Below are 14,970 nucleotides of genomic sequence, written 5' to 3'. Positions count from 1 at the left end.
GGAGGGGGGGGGAACTGTAAGGGGTCCGGAGGGTCAGGTAGGGGAGGAGGACGGCGGAGGATGCCGGCCGGGCTTGCAGGGTTCAAGGGGGAAGCAAGGGCAATAGTTAACCAAGGGTTAGCCATTTCGTTATAACCTTCTTAAGTTCTAAAAACAAACCTGTGAAATTTATACCCGAAACACTATGGTTTCCAACGATTTAACCGTTGTCGTTCCTCGAAATAACTAAGCTCTTTCCTTTTTGTGATAAATTTTTTTTTTTTCACCAGAATCTTTGCTTCTCCATGAGTTTCTTCTGTAGCCATTACATCTGTAATCTCAGGTACTCATAAACTCCAATTCTTCTCTTCATGTGATAAGTGGAGCTTTGTACGGTCTGATATTCCATGAATCATATCTTTTGGTCTTTTTCCTTTTTGATCCGAGACACTCTGAAATCCTAACTCTGATTTTACGAGGTTCTAAAGTTTTGTGTTAATGGCTTAATGCCTTCTGTAGTTTATATTTTCAAAGAAACATCAAACCCACGTTCTTCTTCCAAATAATCATCATCTCCTCCATCAAAGATATCGGTCCAAGCCTTTTCTTTGAGACCAGAAACCATGCTGAACATTTGATTATCAACAAGTCATTCAGATTCAACCCAGATCGTCTTTTCCATCGGAAAACATCAAATGTGTCGGCTAGGTAAGCATAGTTGCCGGAAACTGCAAGTCTCTGCTGCAATATCTCGTTGGATCGACGATGGTGAGAGGAGTCATGTGATGATGATTCACGGCAACAGAGCTTCCACCGAAGGAACTTCGTTTCCGATTAGACTGCGACTGAGGAGGAGAGATTGGGGCCTCTGGATTGTGGAGATGTTTGGAGACAATGCGTGAAGGGTTAGAGGAGGAGGAACGTCATAAGGAGCAATAGAGATTGACGTCTTTAGGAAATTGACACATAGCTGAATATAGTTATAAGGAGAAAAAGTTTGATCATGAGAAAATATCAATTTTTGCCATGGCTACCTTTAACGATGATGATGAAGAATGAGAATAAATGTCTCTTCTCTACTTTTTTTTTATCTTTCTTGTATAAGACCTCCTTGAGGTTTTTCTTACCCTGAGTTGTTGTTGGTTGTTTTTGTTTCCTTGCTGTAATAAGTTGTTTAAAAATAACAGTGTAATTTCTCAGAAAATGGTAATCTTAACATCTTACCCAAAAAAAAAGAATAAATGTATGTGAAGAAGATGATATTTAAAAAAAAAGAAAGATATATGTATATATTTAAGTAAATTGAATTTTTATTTGGTTTAATTGGTTTAAAATTATTTGGTTCGGAGTAAACTGATTCAAACCAATAAACCGATTAAAAACCATAGTGTGTGGGTAATTAAGTTTCAAAGTATTGATTCGTGGAGATATAGGTTTGCAATTTTCGATTCGTGGAGATATAGCATGATGTCATAGTTTTGTGGAGAATTGATGTTATATGATAGTTATCGCAGGGAAATAGATGGTTGATGCAAAGAAAAAACATAAAGTAGAAAGAAACAGATGGACATTGACGGCGGCACGTGCGTGGATATCCAAAAGATAACTGCTCTACCAAATAATTAAATTTTGGTTCGGTTCAAGTATCCACTATTCAATGGGTAAAGTCATCACTGGGCCGGGTCATGGTGGGAAAGAGTCCATGGGCTACCTCAAATAACCATAGGGTTTTGTACTTTTCTTTTCTCAGCATCTTTTCCTCACCTGCGATTCTTCGCCATTTCTCCAGCGTCTCCCTCAGAAATCAATCCATTATTCCGCTTCTACCAACACTGTAAGTTGTTTCGGCTCCAATCCTCTCTCAAAATGTGTCGTTGATTCAATCTTTCGATTTTTAGTTTCGATCTGATTCGTTCTACTTCTCGGATCTGTGACCGTTTCTGTATGCTGCTCGAATCCAAGTTATTTTTATTTGATTTCTAGCTATGGTCCTTGGGTTTGTATATTTCATCTGCATTGGTTAATCACAAGGGCCATACAGTATTATTCATTTATGTAATTAGATGCTGCTTCTGATGGATTTGTATGATTAGAATGTTCTTAAATTCCTAAATGTGATTAGAACTTTTCTCAGTGTTATAAAAATGTGAGTATTTTAGGATAAGTTCAGTTGAAGGAAGCTTTGTCGGAATGTTTGTTTGGTCCTCTCCTCTGCGAGTTAGTATTGATTCCTGTTTTTTTTTTCTGACTTCTGGTTCCTCAGTTGGTGTTTCTTTATACTTGAGTGAGCCATGGGGAGAAAGGCTGGAAATTTGTACATAAACCCGAAAAAGCTCGGTGGTATAGCGAAACCATGTATGAAGGAGATGGTGACGTTCCTCAACTGCATGGCTCTCAACAAATGCAAAGATGATAACTGCGAGAAACAGAAGAACCTCCTGAGCGTTTGTATGAACGGACATGTAAATAACTTTCTTTGCGTGTTTACTTTTGTCTTCTTCTGCCTTTGCTGGTGAACTTTTTGTTTACTTGAAACTCTTTTGCTTTGTAGGCGGAGAAGTCCAAGTCGTGGGGAAACATCAATTACCATTTGCAGAGGCTAACCCGCGGAAGAAAGTAATGTGGCATATGGATCTTGTTCTATCCATAGACTGATGGGTCAAATGGTAGTTATAATGATCTTATTGATTTCTACGTTTCTCTCCCAGTGTTTTTGGGGTACTTCATATTTATAAGTTGTTGGCATCTAGAAGAAGTAGAAACTTTGGACATATTGTTCACCTAAGGAGAAAGGATTTGGTCTCTCTGTTTTGCAATAAACATGTCTTCCGTGTCAAGTCAGAGAGGTCCATGAGTATTAGTGTTCTCTAGATACATAAACTACATCTATATGAGTTTTAAGTTTTGTATTGGTTTTACATAATATTATCAAATTTCATTGATAATTACGTGTTAGCTTTAATGGAAAGTTTTCTTATACAATAAGATACAAGAGAATGCAACTATATTGTTGCTTGCTCAATTTACATATTTTTCTTGATAAACATTTATGCTTATTCTTGAAGGTAGATGTTTACTTGAGACTTCCATACGTTTACTCTGAATCGGGTGCTTTTTCAAAATTTACGCCAGCATTCCTTGCAAAAACATAAGATAAATTGGTTAATGATAAACGCTAACTGGTAACGAATGGTGCACTGATTGACCCATGTTCTTTAAAACTTTGTGTTAACGAGAGGAATTTTGAAATTATAAACGAAGTCGGAAAGATTGTAATTTAACGACGTCTGAAGAGAATACTACCAAAAACTTAATTGATAATTGGTTTTTCTCCCAAAATATTTAACGTTAAAGAATAACAGAAAAAGGAAATAAGACAAATGTTACCTGAATTTGCTCGTAGCCCAATCGGCCCATGTTCTGGCCCCTTGAGCAGCCTCTCCGGCGCTGCTTTTCAAACTCGATGCTGCCGCCTCCGCCGCAAGAGTCACCTCATTGGCCGTCACTTTCACCGGTGGCTCTTCCGCAGAAACCCTTGTCACGACTAACAACACCATAAAGATTATTGCAAAGAAATTTACTTTTTCCATTTTAGTTTGCACGATTTTTTCTTCTACTCTCTATTAATATTTAAAAGATTATTGTACTATTGATTAGGATTTTTGTTTTTAGATAAATTTTTGCTAGATTGAATTGTGTTGACAAAGAATCTGAACTACTTATAGGAACACCAGAGCGATTTAAGGAGAGGAACACAATTTTATCGTTATTGATATTTTTAACTTATCTAAAATTTTAGTATATACCTTTTCAGCTATTTTTTTGACACTAAATAATAATTACATCGTCATATAATTTCAGTGAAATTGTTTCCTTTTGTAAACAAAACACACGTGTTATCGAAAAACTGAAGCCAACAAATTTCAAAAGTAATTTAAATGAGAATCAATACTATTAAAACAGAAACATGCCCCATTGATATTAGTTGAATCCAATTTTAAAAAAATTGATTTTTATATAACTGCATCTAATTATATTAAAACACTAACTACATCGTAATTTACAACTTTCTCTAGCAGAAACAGTTATCCGGTTCTCTTTAAAAGCGCTTTTTATGATCATCGATTAATTTTTCAGTGACAAACAAATACAGAACTCAGACAAAAATTCAGAGTACACAAATTATATTATCTATCCATTTGTGGTTTCTGAATTCACTTTCTAGCTGATTTCCTTCATTCCACTTACTGGTCTGAGACTACAAAAATTAAGACAAGGACCATGTTCGAAAATCAATCAATACTATTAAAACAGAAACATGCCCCATTGATATTAGTTGAAAAGTTCTTTTCACCTATTCATTTTTAGTCTAACATATTACTTATAACCAAATATTATAACTAACCCCAAATATGTCAACCAAATAATGTCCTTTAACATTTAAAAATCTACTTTAACTCACTCAGCTTTTTATTTATCTTTTAATATACCACGTGACTACGCAACATTTAATATAAATCATATCATATGTTTCAAATAATTCACTCAACCTTTTGTTTAAACCAACTTCCTACAATACTTGATATAAACGATACTAAAAAACACATAGGGTCATGTCAAGCCATGTTAGAAAATCAATACTATTAAAACAGAAACATACTCCATTGATATTAGTTGAATCCAATTTTAAAAAAACTGATTTTTATATAACTGCATCTAATTATATTAAAACACTGACTACGTCGTAATTTACAACTTTCTCTAGCAGAAACAGTTATCCGGTTCTCTTTAAAAGCGCTTATTATGATCATCGATTAATTTCTCAGTGACAAACAAATACAGAACTCACACAAAAATTCATAGTACACAAATTATATTATCTATCCATTTGTGGTTTCTGAATTCACTTTCTAGCTGATTTCCTTCATTCCACTTACTGGTATGAGACTACAAAAATTAAGACAAGGGCCATGTTCGAAAATTCTCGTAAGGCACCCGATTAAGCGCTGCGCTTAGCGAGATATTGAGCTGTGCTTGGGCGTAGTGATTTCGTCATAGGCGGCAAACAAATCGAAGGTCGCGATTTTTTTTTTGTTTGACTTTTGAATGTTTAAAACTGATGTTTTACGACAGATCTATGTATTTGAGACATAACTGATACGTAATCACACAACAATTTGATAATTTACAAGGAAATAGTTGATCGCCGCCATGAAAATAGATTTACAGTGTTCAAACCCTAAAAAAAAAAATCTGGAGAAGATGATAAAAAATTACAATTATGCCACTTATTAAAAAAATAAATAAAAATACACAACAAGCTTTTGTCGTATAGAATTAGGAAACTGCCGACAAAAAAAATATTAGGAAACTAAGCAACTGAACCAACAATTGCCACCAGGCGCCACTTGAAATTTAATATTATTGATTCCCAAATTTATTAATTACAAAACTCGGTTTAACCAATTCCAAACATAATCAAATAAGTTTGATTCTTAATACTTACCATAAATGACATTTCTTGATCAATTCCTGATTTTAGTCGTTTGTAATAAGAAACCAAAATCATTATTTTCCTTACACACAGTTATTTTATTTTCATTACACACTTGCTATATTTTCGTTAGCATTTATAAAAATAATTTTACATAAATATTTTTGGTCATTTTCATTATTTATGTTCATAGTTATAATTTACATTTAAGGGTTACATAATATTAAAATCTAAGTATTTTTTTAAAAAAATTGATCATATCAACAAATACAATTACATATAAATATATATATATATATATATATATATAATGAATATAACAAAAATATATAAGTTTCTCAAAAACCGGTTGAACCGGTTCGACCAGTCATCCAGTAAAAATAACGAGTCGATGTTCGGTCCAGTTTTTAAAATATTGGTTCTAGCTAAGTTTTCTGGATAATTTTGCTTAATGTATGTAAAAACATCGGATAATCTAAGTTTTTCATTATAAATATTTGGTTATTTGAATAAAAATATTAGGTAATTCGAATAATTTTTAAGGTCCTGGATAAAAAAATACCTGAGTAACTCAATTAATAAATAGTATTTTTTAATATTTCAATAACTTGATTATGACATGTCTTTCAAGGACGGGTATATTTTTCCTTTACATTTTATTTTAGAAATTTAATTTTTATATTTGGGAGGTTTTAATCATATTTGTCTTTTTTTGTAAAATATTTTTCTTAAATAATTAGTAGGAGATTTCAATATTATTTTATTAAAACATGAATATGACTTATTGATATAAGTTTATTCCAACTATTTATAATCTAATTATTAATAGACTATGTTTCTGTTTTAAATAGAATATATTAAAACCTTTTACTAATCAGTTAAGATAAATATTTTACAAAAATATGATTACCAAAAAAATACAAATATGATATAAAAATCACAAAAGTTAAACTAAATTTCTAACAAAATATATAAAACAAAAAATGTACCCGCCCTTTAAGGATTGTGGTAAGCCACAACGGACCATTTTTCCACATACAATAGAGATATTATCTCTTATCACCGACCATGCAATTCTTTCAGAAACTTGGTTTTCTGAAGGAGACACGTGGGAAAAGCACTAATAGAATAGTACGGTTAGAAGTGAGGATCCGTATCAGGCATATTTACAACATGTGAAATGTTGGGATCAAATGCTATTTCCTCAACCTTTCCAATGGCTTTTTCAAGGTCGTGCATTGTCTCTCTCGTGTAGTAGTTGTATGGGATATGCCTGATACGGATCCTCACTTCAAACTTGGTGAGGAAGTCATCAGGAGGGTTTGCAGTCCATCGCTCAGGAATCATGGTCCAGTAGTTGAAAGACCATGGACGATCACTGAAAACTGTTTGGAGGTTCTCTTCTATGTCAAAGATGAACTGGAAATTGTCCTTTGGGAAGGAAATACCTCGGACCCGATCGTACACCCACCAATTGTTTGGTATGTCTGCAATTATTCTTGACATGGACTGTTGGTCGGAATTGAGAAGGCGCCCAAGGATGCTGAGCAAATTTTTCTCAAAGACCTTGGTTTAAATATATATATATATATGTATATCTTTAGTAAAATGATATACTGTCGTTTAATCTTGTAATGAAATCTAATTTGATTACTTAAATCATTGTCTCTATTTTAAGAAGAAAATCATGTTGAATGTTTTTGAGATCATTTCACTAAAAAAATGTTTTATCATATTATAACAAAAGTGATGAAGTTCTGTTTTTCCAATTTTCACATAACTTAGGCTGGGCATTCGGGGGACTAAGTGGGTTCCAGTTTGGGTTCAATCGGATTTTGGATTTTAGGGTTTATGAATTTCAGTCTCATTAGGATGTTATAGAAGTTCAGTTCGGATTCAGTTCAGATTTACTCTGATTCGGTTTGGTTTTAACAATATTTCCAAATCTTAGTTGAACCCAATATACTTTAGGGTTTTGTATCTTAATCAGGTTTTCGATTTCAAAATACTATTTTGTAATTAGTTAAACCCAAAAACAAAATAAATATCTAGTGAATCAAAGACTCAAAATTGAAAAAAATTGAAATGAGAAATGGGATATGCTCCTGTAACGATTCTTTTTGGTTTTAATGTAATTTTTGACAAGTGAAATTAGAGAATGAAATTAGAAAACAGAACTCATAAACTATGTGCAAACATATCATACTCGACAAACCCGAAGAAAAAACACATCAAACCCGATAAACTCGCTTATATAGAAGAAGAAAAAACACCACATATCAAAATATATCAAACTAAATATATGAGTTAACTATTCATGTAATTCATACTTATTTTGGGTACTCAATGAAATCAGAATATTTTGGGTACTTATTCGGGACCGAGTTCAGGTTTGGTATAAGTGCTTTTTCGGAATTTTGAATGTTTCAGTTTTTTTTGGATATCCATTCGGATTCGGATTCTAATTGTACAAAACTCATAATCCGAGATAAAACAAGTTCCATTTTGTACTTATATTGGATTTGGTTCGGTTCGAATTCATTTCAATCAAACTAGATTCGATTCAGTTTTCAGATTTGGTTTATTTGCCACCTCTACTGCATAAACAATTCTTTGAAACAACCTCCGATCGACGAGATTACGAACTTGGTGAAAAACAAAGTTTTGGCTATCCCCCACATGAATAGAAATAACTCTAAGCATATACAGACTAAATACTGACTTAATAGACTCTAGTTATTATACTTTACACTAATCCTGACTAGACAGATAAATTTATCGAGAGTGTGCAAAAATTCACTCTGTTTGAGTTGATGACATTTTCATAGTCGCTTTAAGCTGATTTTCAACCTCATGTTTAAATTCCTTCAATTTATCTAAAGATTCATCTATGATATGTAATAAATTTGGATAACAATATTTTGTGCAATCATCTATGAAGACCACAAAGTAATTTTTTTCACCTCTAGTTTGTATGTATTTTAAATACATAAATCAATTAGTGTGAATTAAATGCAGAGGTTCCTTAGTTCTTTCGACATGAGGTGATGACATTTTCTTGTAAGGATATCATACACATTCATAAATGTCTTCTTAAACACTTTTTAAGAAAAATCATTTTTTTTTGAAAAAAACGAATTTGATTTTTGAACTTTTTTAGTTTAAATATCTATAATATGTAATATATCTTTAGTAAAATGATATAACTGTCATTTAATCTTTTAATGAAATTTAATTTGATCACTTTCATTATTGGCTACTGGTGTAAGAAGAAAAACATGTTGAATGTTTTTGAGGCTATTTCTCTAAAAAAAACTATTTTTTATCATATTATAAGTTTATAACAAAAATTATGAAGTTCATTTTTTTTCAATTTTCACAATAAACTAGGGCTAGACATTTGGAGGACCAACATGGTTTCTGTTTGGATTCAATCGTATTTTGGATTTTTAGATTTATGAATTTTGGTCCCATTTGGATATTACAAAAGCCGAGCTCGGATTCGATTCGGATTTAATCAGATTCGGTTTGAGTTTATTAATATTTCTAAATCTCGGTTGAATGCAAAATACTTTTTAGTTTTGGATCTTAATCGAGTTTTTGGTTTTGCAAATAGTATTTAGTAATTAGTTAAACCCAAAAACTAAATAGCTATCTAGTGAAGCAAAGAGAAAAAATTGAAAAATTGAAATGAGACATGAGATATGCTATTGTCACGATTCTTTTTGGTTTTAAGGTAGTTTCGACAAATGAAATTAGAGAGTAAATATAAAATTAGAGAAAAAGATTCAAAAACTATGTGCAAACATATCATATTTGACAAACCCGAAGAAAAAACACAACGAACCCGATAAACTCGACTATACAGAAAAAGAAAAAGCACCACATATCAAAATATATTAAACTAAGTATCTGAGGTAACTATTCATGTAATCTTATATATTAAAACAGAAGTCACAACTTTGATTCATGTGTGATTTTTTAATAAATGGACCCAATGGACATATTCCTAGAAAATCATGTTACATTTAATATATAATCTTATCATTCAAATTTTGGGCCTACTAGAAATTTTTATTGGGCTATCGATAATTTGATTTAAACAATACTATAAAGATTTTTTTTAAATAACAAAAATCATATTATCTAACAATGATTAATCTTTACTACCTTAAACCAATTAAAACAAATTTTAAACTATATAGTTTATTTTAAAAATTAAAAAAAAAAAAACTAAATGTTTAATTATTTACTCGATAATATAAAACTATGAAGCGAAAAGTTTAATTTCTTAAAAAAATTCTAAATTTGTGAAATGTTACAATATCTTTGAATATGACAATAAAACAATATTTTACTAATCTTTATATATATAGTTACGATTTTAATAATGAAATAATAATCCGAAAATATATATATAGAAGAAGATACAAATACATGTGAAAGTTTGAAACAATCTATTCAATTAAAAAAATGTACCGTAAAATTATTATGTTTTAAAAATTGTTAGACACAATATATACCTAATTTAGAATTGAAAACAAAATGTTTATATAAAAATAAATGAAAACAAAAGTCCGTGCGGTTGCGCAGATCGAGATCTAGTTCATACTTATTTTAGATACTCAATGAAATCAGAGTATTTTGGATACTTATTCGGGATTGATTTCCGGTTTGGTACGAATGTTTTTTTTTTGGAATTTTGAATTCTTTGGTTTTTTTTTTGATATCCATTTGGATTCAGATTCGATTGGGATAAAACTCATAACCTGAAATAAAACAAGTTACATTTGGTATTTGTAACTGATTCGGTTCGGTTCGAATTCATATCTATTGAGTTAGGTTCAATTCGGTGGTTTTCGGATTATGTTTATTTGCCCACCCAAGCTACAGGACTTTAACACGAAATGCCCCTCCCTCTCCATTAGAAATGCTGAATTCACCCTGTAATAAAAAAGAATATATTTTTTATTTTTTTTTTAAATATAAAATCGGGTAAAACGTGGTTAAAGACGCTAGGGACCTTAATGAAACCAACTTATTACCAACCCGACCTGCTCTACCCGACCCAACCAAACTGAACCGGATCCTATTCTCTAAACGAAGCGTTTTGTCTCTCTCCCTCTCCACCTAAATCTAAATCCCGTCTCGTTCCTCTCCGGCTTCTCTCTTGCGATTGCGACGAAACCCTAGCCTCCGTGCGTTGTGGCTTTCTTCGTCGTCCTCCTTCGTCTAAATCAAGAATCCATTAATCTCTCCGTAGACGTCCTCTCTCCCTCTTATTTCTCGGGTCTCAACTCTCTAGAATCGAGAACCGCTTCGTAGAATCGAGAACCGCTTCGTTTCTTCTTCTTTCTCCGACGAAATTCTAGTCTCCATCTTCGTTCCTTTCGTAAGTGAGTAGTTTCCTCTGAGTATTGCATTGTTGAGATGTAATAATTGATGTTTGCTATGCGGTTTGCATTTGGAGTAATTGACGGTGACTTGTGTTCTTAACAGCGTTTCTAACTTCTTGTACAGGAAATGAAGGGCCGAAAAAGAAAGAATCCATCTACTACGTGCGTTGGAGTCTCCAGTAGAACTAGAGCTAGAAAGGCGGTCTCAGCTGGGAATGAGCCGGCAAGAGAAACGACTGTAGTTTCTCTCTCTGTTGATTCAGAAAGTGATGACATGTCTGATGTATCATCTAAGGTAGTTTTTGCACTCGTTTCATTGTCAGTGTGAAAGTATACTAGTTTCAGTAGTAACAAATGACTAATACATATATATTATGACTGCAGGCAAGGCAACCACCACAGCCCCTTGAATTATACTTCAAGAGCACAGAGTTCACGAAGACTTGCAAGATTCAAACCAAGTGCTTTGTGAAGAATACAGTGGACGTGATTAAGAAGCTTAAGGAGGAGGTTAAATGGTTCACAACCCATCCTCAATTTCGTCACTTCTTCCACATGCCTGATGAACAATACCTGAAGCTCCAAGGAATGTGGATGTTACTCTTGCGCACCATTTCGACTGAAGAAGAAGATGTTGCATGGTTTAGTCTGAATGGTGTTCCCATCCTGATGTTATGTTTCTGCCTAAAATGCTTCTCTTGAACTTGTTAGAATGTTATGTTTCTGCTTCTGGATGTTATGTTAAGTTTCTGGATGTTTTATGCTTTTTAAACAGGTGTGGTAACTCAAAATTACAGGGGAAACTCTGGTCAAAATTTTGGAAAAATACTTCATAATTTTGAAAAACGTGCATGGATAAAAAATAATTAAAAACAGTTTACATGTAAAATGCAAACCACATGTAAAACGTGCATGGATAAAAAATGCACATGTAAAACGTGCAGCCGTCATATATTTTGATATTATATTTTGATTACACTTAGTAATTCTTGGTAAGTTTCAAGGACTTAGTAATACTACCTTACACATAGTAATCTTTTGGCAATTTTTAGGTTTATCTAGTAAAACCCTGAGAAAATGATCTTTTTTGTAGTAAAACTGATGCTTTTACACTATAATAATTATTAAAGAAGACATTTTCAGGAAGCATTTGCCAGAAATACGTATTTTTTTAGATTTTCCTTACTATGGTCTAACCATTCATACAATAACAATGAAAGTTAAGAGAGTTTTTTGAAAAAAATGAAAAAAAAATTCTTAAACTGCTGAAATAATCATAAAAAATAGTCTTAATATATATTTAGTAAGTAACTAGTCTACAAATTGATAAGAATCATAAAATATATATCGATTCTACATACTAAACATAAATACTCATACTAATATATATGTGGTCCAAATAACACATAGTAAACCCAGTATTCCTAGTAGTTCAAATAACACATAGTAGTTCCAGTAGTTCTAGTAGTTCAAATAACATATAGTAATTCCAGTAGTCCTAGTAGTCGGAATAGCACAATGAAACAAATTTCAACAATCAAACACCTGAACCTGAACCACTTCCACATTCAAAATACGCTGCCATACCTCTTCCTCTGGCTCTCCCTGTGTCTGTGCTTGTGGCTCTCCCTCTTCCACTCCCTCTGCCTCTTTTTCCTCTTCCACGCGCTTCTCCTGCTGATGGTTTCCTTGTTTGTTGTGGTTTTCCTTTCTTGACTTCAAATTCTGGAGGAAGTACTTTATTTGCTCTAATTTCTTCTGGTATAACCCAATCAGACATATGAGGAACAGGATATATTGTCCGGTGATAAGCCAAAGCCCATTGCTCTACCAAATAGTACTTAGAACAATACTCAGATAGATGGAGTTCCTTTCCCGCTTTCTCAGTCATGAATGTGGCAGCAGCTACTGCATGAACACATGGATATTTGTCTTTATCAAATTGCCCACAGGTGCACATGTTCATAGCCATGTCCACGGTATAACGCTTCCCGTCACTACCATGCACACTGTACGTGAGATGGAAGCTGTTTAACTCATCAACCCGAAGAAACCCTGCATCAACACATCTTTTAGTCATTTCCTCCTCCACTATAGGCACAAGCTTCAGTGCGGGTGGCATTTCAGCTGCCTCTTTCCTGTGCTTGTTAAACCATTTAGCAATTTTTCCAATGATAAAATCAAACATTGGAAGTAAGGTGAACTTTCTTGCGTCCTTAATAACACCGTTAAAAGATTCTGCTGAATTGGTGGTGTCAACATTGTACCTAACTCCTTCAAAGTAACATCTAGCCCATTTCTTTTGTTCACAACTTCTGTCAAGATACTCCGCTGCACTAGGATATTTCCTGCCAAAAGCGTCATAAAGGACCAAGAACTCCGCCTCTGTATAAGCGTGTGCGCACTCCATAAACTTAAATGCACATGTTTCTCTGTTGTTACGGACGTAGCCTTTAACATTTTGAGACAGATGCCATATACAATAACCATGAGCGGCCTGAGGGAACACTTGATGTACTGCCTTGATCAAGCCTTTGTTTCTGTCCGAAAGAAACACCAATCCAGGGAGATCCGATATCACTGATTTCAACTGTTCCATAAACCATAGCCAACTCTCATATTTCTCACCATCAGCAACACCAAACGCAATTGGGTAGTGGTGATGATTGGGATCCTGAGCAGTCGCAACAAATAACACTCCACCATAAACAGTCTTCAGGTGTGTTGCATCCACAACAAGGACTTTTCTCATCGCGCGGAATCCTTCTATGCTAGCTCCCAAAGCCCAAAACAGATACTTAAATTTTTTGCCCTCATCCACAACCACACGAGTTATTGTGTCAGGATTCACCTGCTCCAGCATGTGCATATAACAATATAATAAAGAATAACTCTCTTCAGGAGTTCCGCGCACTTTATTAGCAGCTAGTCTTCTTCCTCTATATGCCGTTGTGTATGATACTTCCACAGCAACTCTCTGATGAACCAAATCGATCAGAGCATTGGGACGTGGTGTGTCAAAACTTCCAGGATAATCTTGGGCCAGGATAGATGCAACGATTTGTTGTGTGCCTCTCCTTCTATTAGGCAGTGTTCTTGTGGTAACAACAGAACATCTATGCTGCTTGATGTAACTTCTAACTGACCAAAGATCTGAATTCGTTAACTTTGCAACACGCACAAACCACTTGCAGCCTTCTTTGGCTCCTCGGCATTTTATCACATATCTCTTAGTATCCGACTTAATTACCTCATACTCAAAACACTTCACATGTGACGCCGCCTGAATATGAGTTTGCGCTTCCTCCTTGGTTCTAAATTCTTGATCTAAAACCAAATCCATACCATCATCCCACTCCTTATAGACAACTGGTGTGACTTCAACTGAGGGTCCTGCTTCTCTTTCGGTGGCATTCTCATGCATCTCAATGTCTTCGTAAAGTGTAAGCACACCACCAGTACCTTCATTATCAGTTGCATCCTTCTCAGTACCTTCTTCATCACCACCATCTGTCTCAATAGCCTCTGTATCAATAGCTTCTGTATCAGTAGCCTCTCTATCAGTAGCCCCTCTTTCAGTAGCCTCTCTATCCGATAGACTGCCATAGAAATCAGTGTCATCATCCCTTTTGTTGAACTCCACATGTAGAACACTTCTACAATTCTCTTGATTTACTTGCATTAGATAACAAAAAACGTCTTCATCTTCCCAGATATATGATGGCTTGTTCGAATACATTACCATTGGAAAGTAACTAATCTTCGCTTCCATCTTATAGTCATCTACCTTTATCTTTCTGCAAATACGCTCAACCAAAACAGAGCGTGTGATCTCATCCACTGATTTCTTCAACACAAAAGTGTGAATTTCATCTTCCCCTTCACCTTCTCCCGAAATCCATTTCATTTCAACCCCATCTTTAATATAATATCCTCCATAATCAAAACAAATGATTGTACAATGCGGATTTTGCATTTTCCTGAAATAAAATAAAGTATAATTAGAATTAGAATTATTAAGAAGTTTAAATTTAATTCCCACGTAATATTTTACTGTTAGCATTCTTACTAATACTAATTTTTTTCAATACTATATATATA

General features: G+C 33.7%; 5 protein-coding genes and 1 pseudogene across 5 annotated transcripts; 2 read left to right on the top strand and 4 right to left on the bottom strand.

The window, feature by feature from the left end:
- LOC106308500 overlaps window positions 1-1,760 on the bottom strand; it is a 2,934-nt pseudogene extending 1,174 nt beyond the window's left edge.
- Window positions 1,674-2,814, top strand: LOC106309905. Its single transcript, XM_013747053.1, has 3 exons — window positions 1,674-1,813; window positions 2,243-2,441; window positions 2,531-2,814. The coding sequence occupies exons 2-3, from the start codon at window positions 2,271-2,273 to the stop codon at window positions 2,597-2,599; spliced, it is 240 nt and encodes a 79-aa protein (XP_013602507.1). The 5' UTR covers window positions 1,674-1,813; window positions 2,243-2,270; the 3' UTR covers window positions 2,600-2,814.
- A 122-nt stretch (window positions 2,815-2,936) lies between these two features.
- Window positions 2,937-3,660, bottom strand: LOC106309904. Its single transcript, XM_013747051.1, has 2 exons — window positions 3,367-3,660; window positions 2,937-3,116 (listed from the first exon to the last, which is right to left on the bottom strand). The coding sequence occupies exons 1-2, from the start codon at window positions 3,567-3,569 to the stop codon at window positions 3,074-3,076; spliced, it is 246 nt and encodes an 81-aa protein (XP_013602505.1). The 5' UTR covers window positions 3,570-3,660; the 3' UTR covers window positions 2,937-3,073.
- Window positions 3,661-6,610: 2,950 nt separating this feature from the next.
- Window positions 6,611-6,979, bottom strand: LOC106308499. Its single transcript, XM_013745658.1, has one exon. It carries the CDS (start codon window positions 6,977-6,979, stop codon window positions 6,611-6,613), a length of 369 nt encoding a protein of 122 aa, XP_013601112.1.
- A 3,736-nt stretch (window positions 6,980-10,715) lies between these two features.
- Window positions 10,716-11,571, top strand: LOC106308498 (uncharacterized protein At3g43530-like). The gene is made up of 2 exons (XM_013745657.1): window positions 10,716-11,164; window positions 11,254-11,571. The coding sequence occupies exons 1-2, from the start codon at window positions 10,997-10,999 to the stop codon at window positions 11,569-11,571; spliced, it is 486 nt and encodes a 161-aa protein (XP_013601111.1). The 5' UTR covers window positions 10,716-10,996.
- An 835-nt stretch (window positions 11,572-12,406) lies between these two features.
- Window positions 12,407-14,776, bottom strand: LOC106308496 (protein FAR1-RELATED SEQUENCE 4-like). Its single transcript, XM_013745656.1, has one exon. The coding sequence runs from the start codon at window positions 14,774-14,776 to the stop codon at window positions 12,407-12,409; it is 2,370 nt and encodes a 789-aa protein (XP_013601110.1).
- Between the last annotated feature and the right edge of the window lie 194 nt (window positions 14,777-14,970).

The sequence above is a fragment of the Brassica oleracea genome, chromosome C8 (assembly GCF_000695525.1).
Source record: "Brassica oleracea var. oleracea cultivar TO1000 chromosome C8, BOL, whole genome shotgun sequence".
Taxonomy (NCBI): domain Eukaryota; kingdom Viridiplantae; phylum Streptophyta; class Magnoliopsida; order Brassicales; family Brassicaceae; genus Brassica; species Brassica oleracea.
Note: the sequence above shows the minus strand (reverse complement) of the source record. Positions and strands in the feature narration are given on the sequence as shown.

Coding starts and splice junctions, on each gene's coding strand:
- LOC106309905 (XM_013747053.1), top strand. CDS start 2,271: ATGGGGAGAAAGGCTGGAAATTTGTACATAAACCCGAAAAAGCTCGGT. Junction 2,442..2,530: donor GCGTTTGTATGAACGGACAT/GTAAATAACTTT, acceptor TTTGCTTTGTAG/GCGGAGAAGTCCAAGTCGTG.
- LOC106309904 (XM_013747051.1), bottom strand. CDS start 3,569: ATGGAAAAAGTAAATTTCTTTGCAATAATCTTTATGGTGTTGTTAGTC. Junction 3,117..3,366: donor TGGGCTACGAGCAAATTCAG/GTAACATTTGTC, acceptor TGTTTTTGCAAG/GAATGCTGGCGTAAATTTTG.
- LOC106308499 (XM_013745658.1), bottom strand. CDS start 6,979: ATGTCAAGAATAATTGCAGACATACCAAACAATTGGTGGGTGTACGAT.
- LOC106308498 (XM_013745657.1), top strand. CDS start 10,997: ATGAAGGGCCGAAAAAGAAAGAATCCATCTACTACGTGCGTTGGAGTC. Junction 11,165..11,253: donor TGTCTGATGTATCATCTAAG/GTAGTTTTTGCA, acceptor TTATGACTGCAG/GCAAGGCAACCACCACAGCC.
- LOC106308496 (XM_013745656.1), bottom strand. CDS start 14,776: ATGAAATGGATTTCGGGAGAAGGTGAAGGGGAAGATGAAATTCACACT.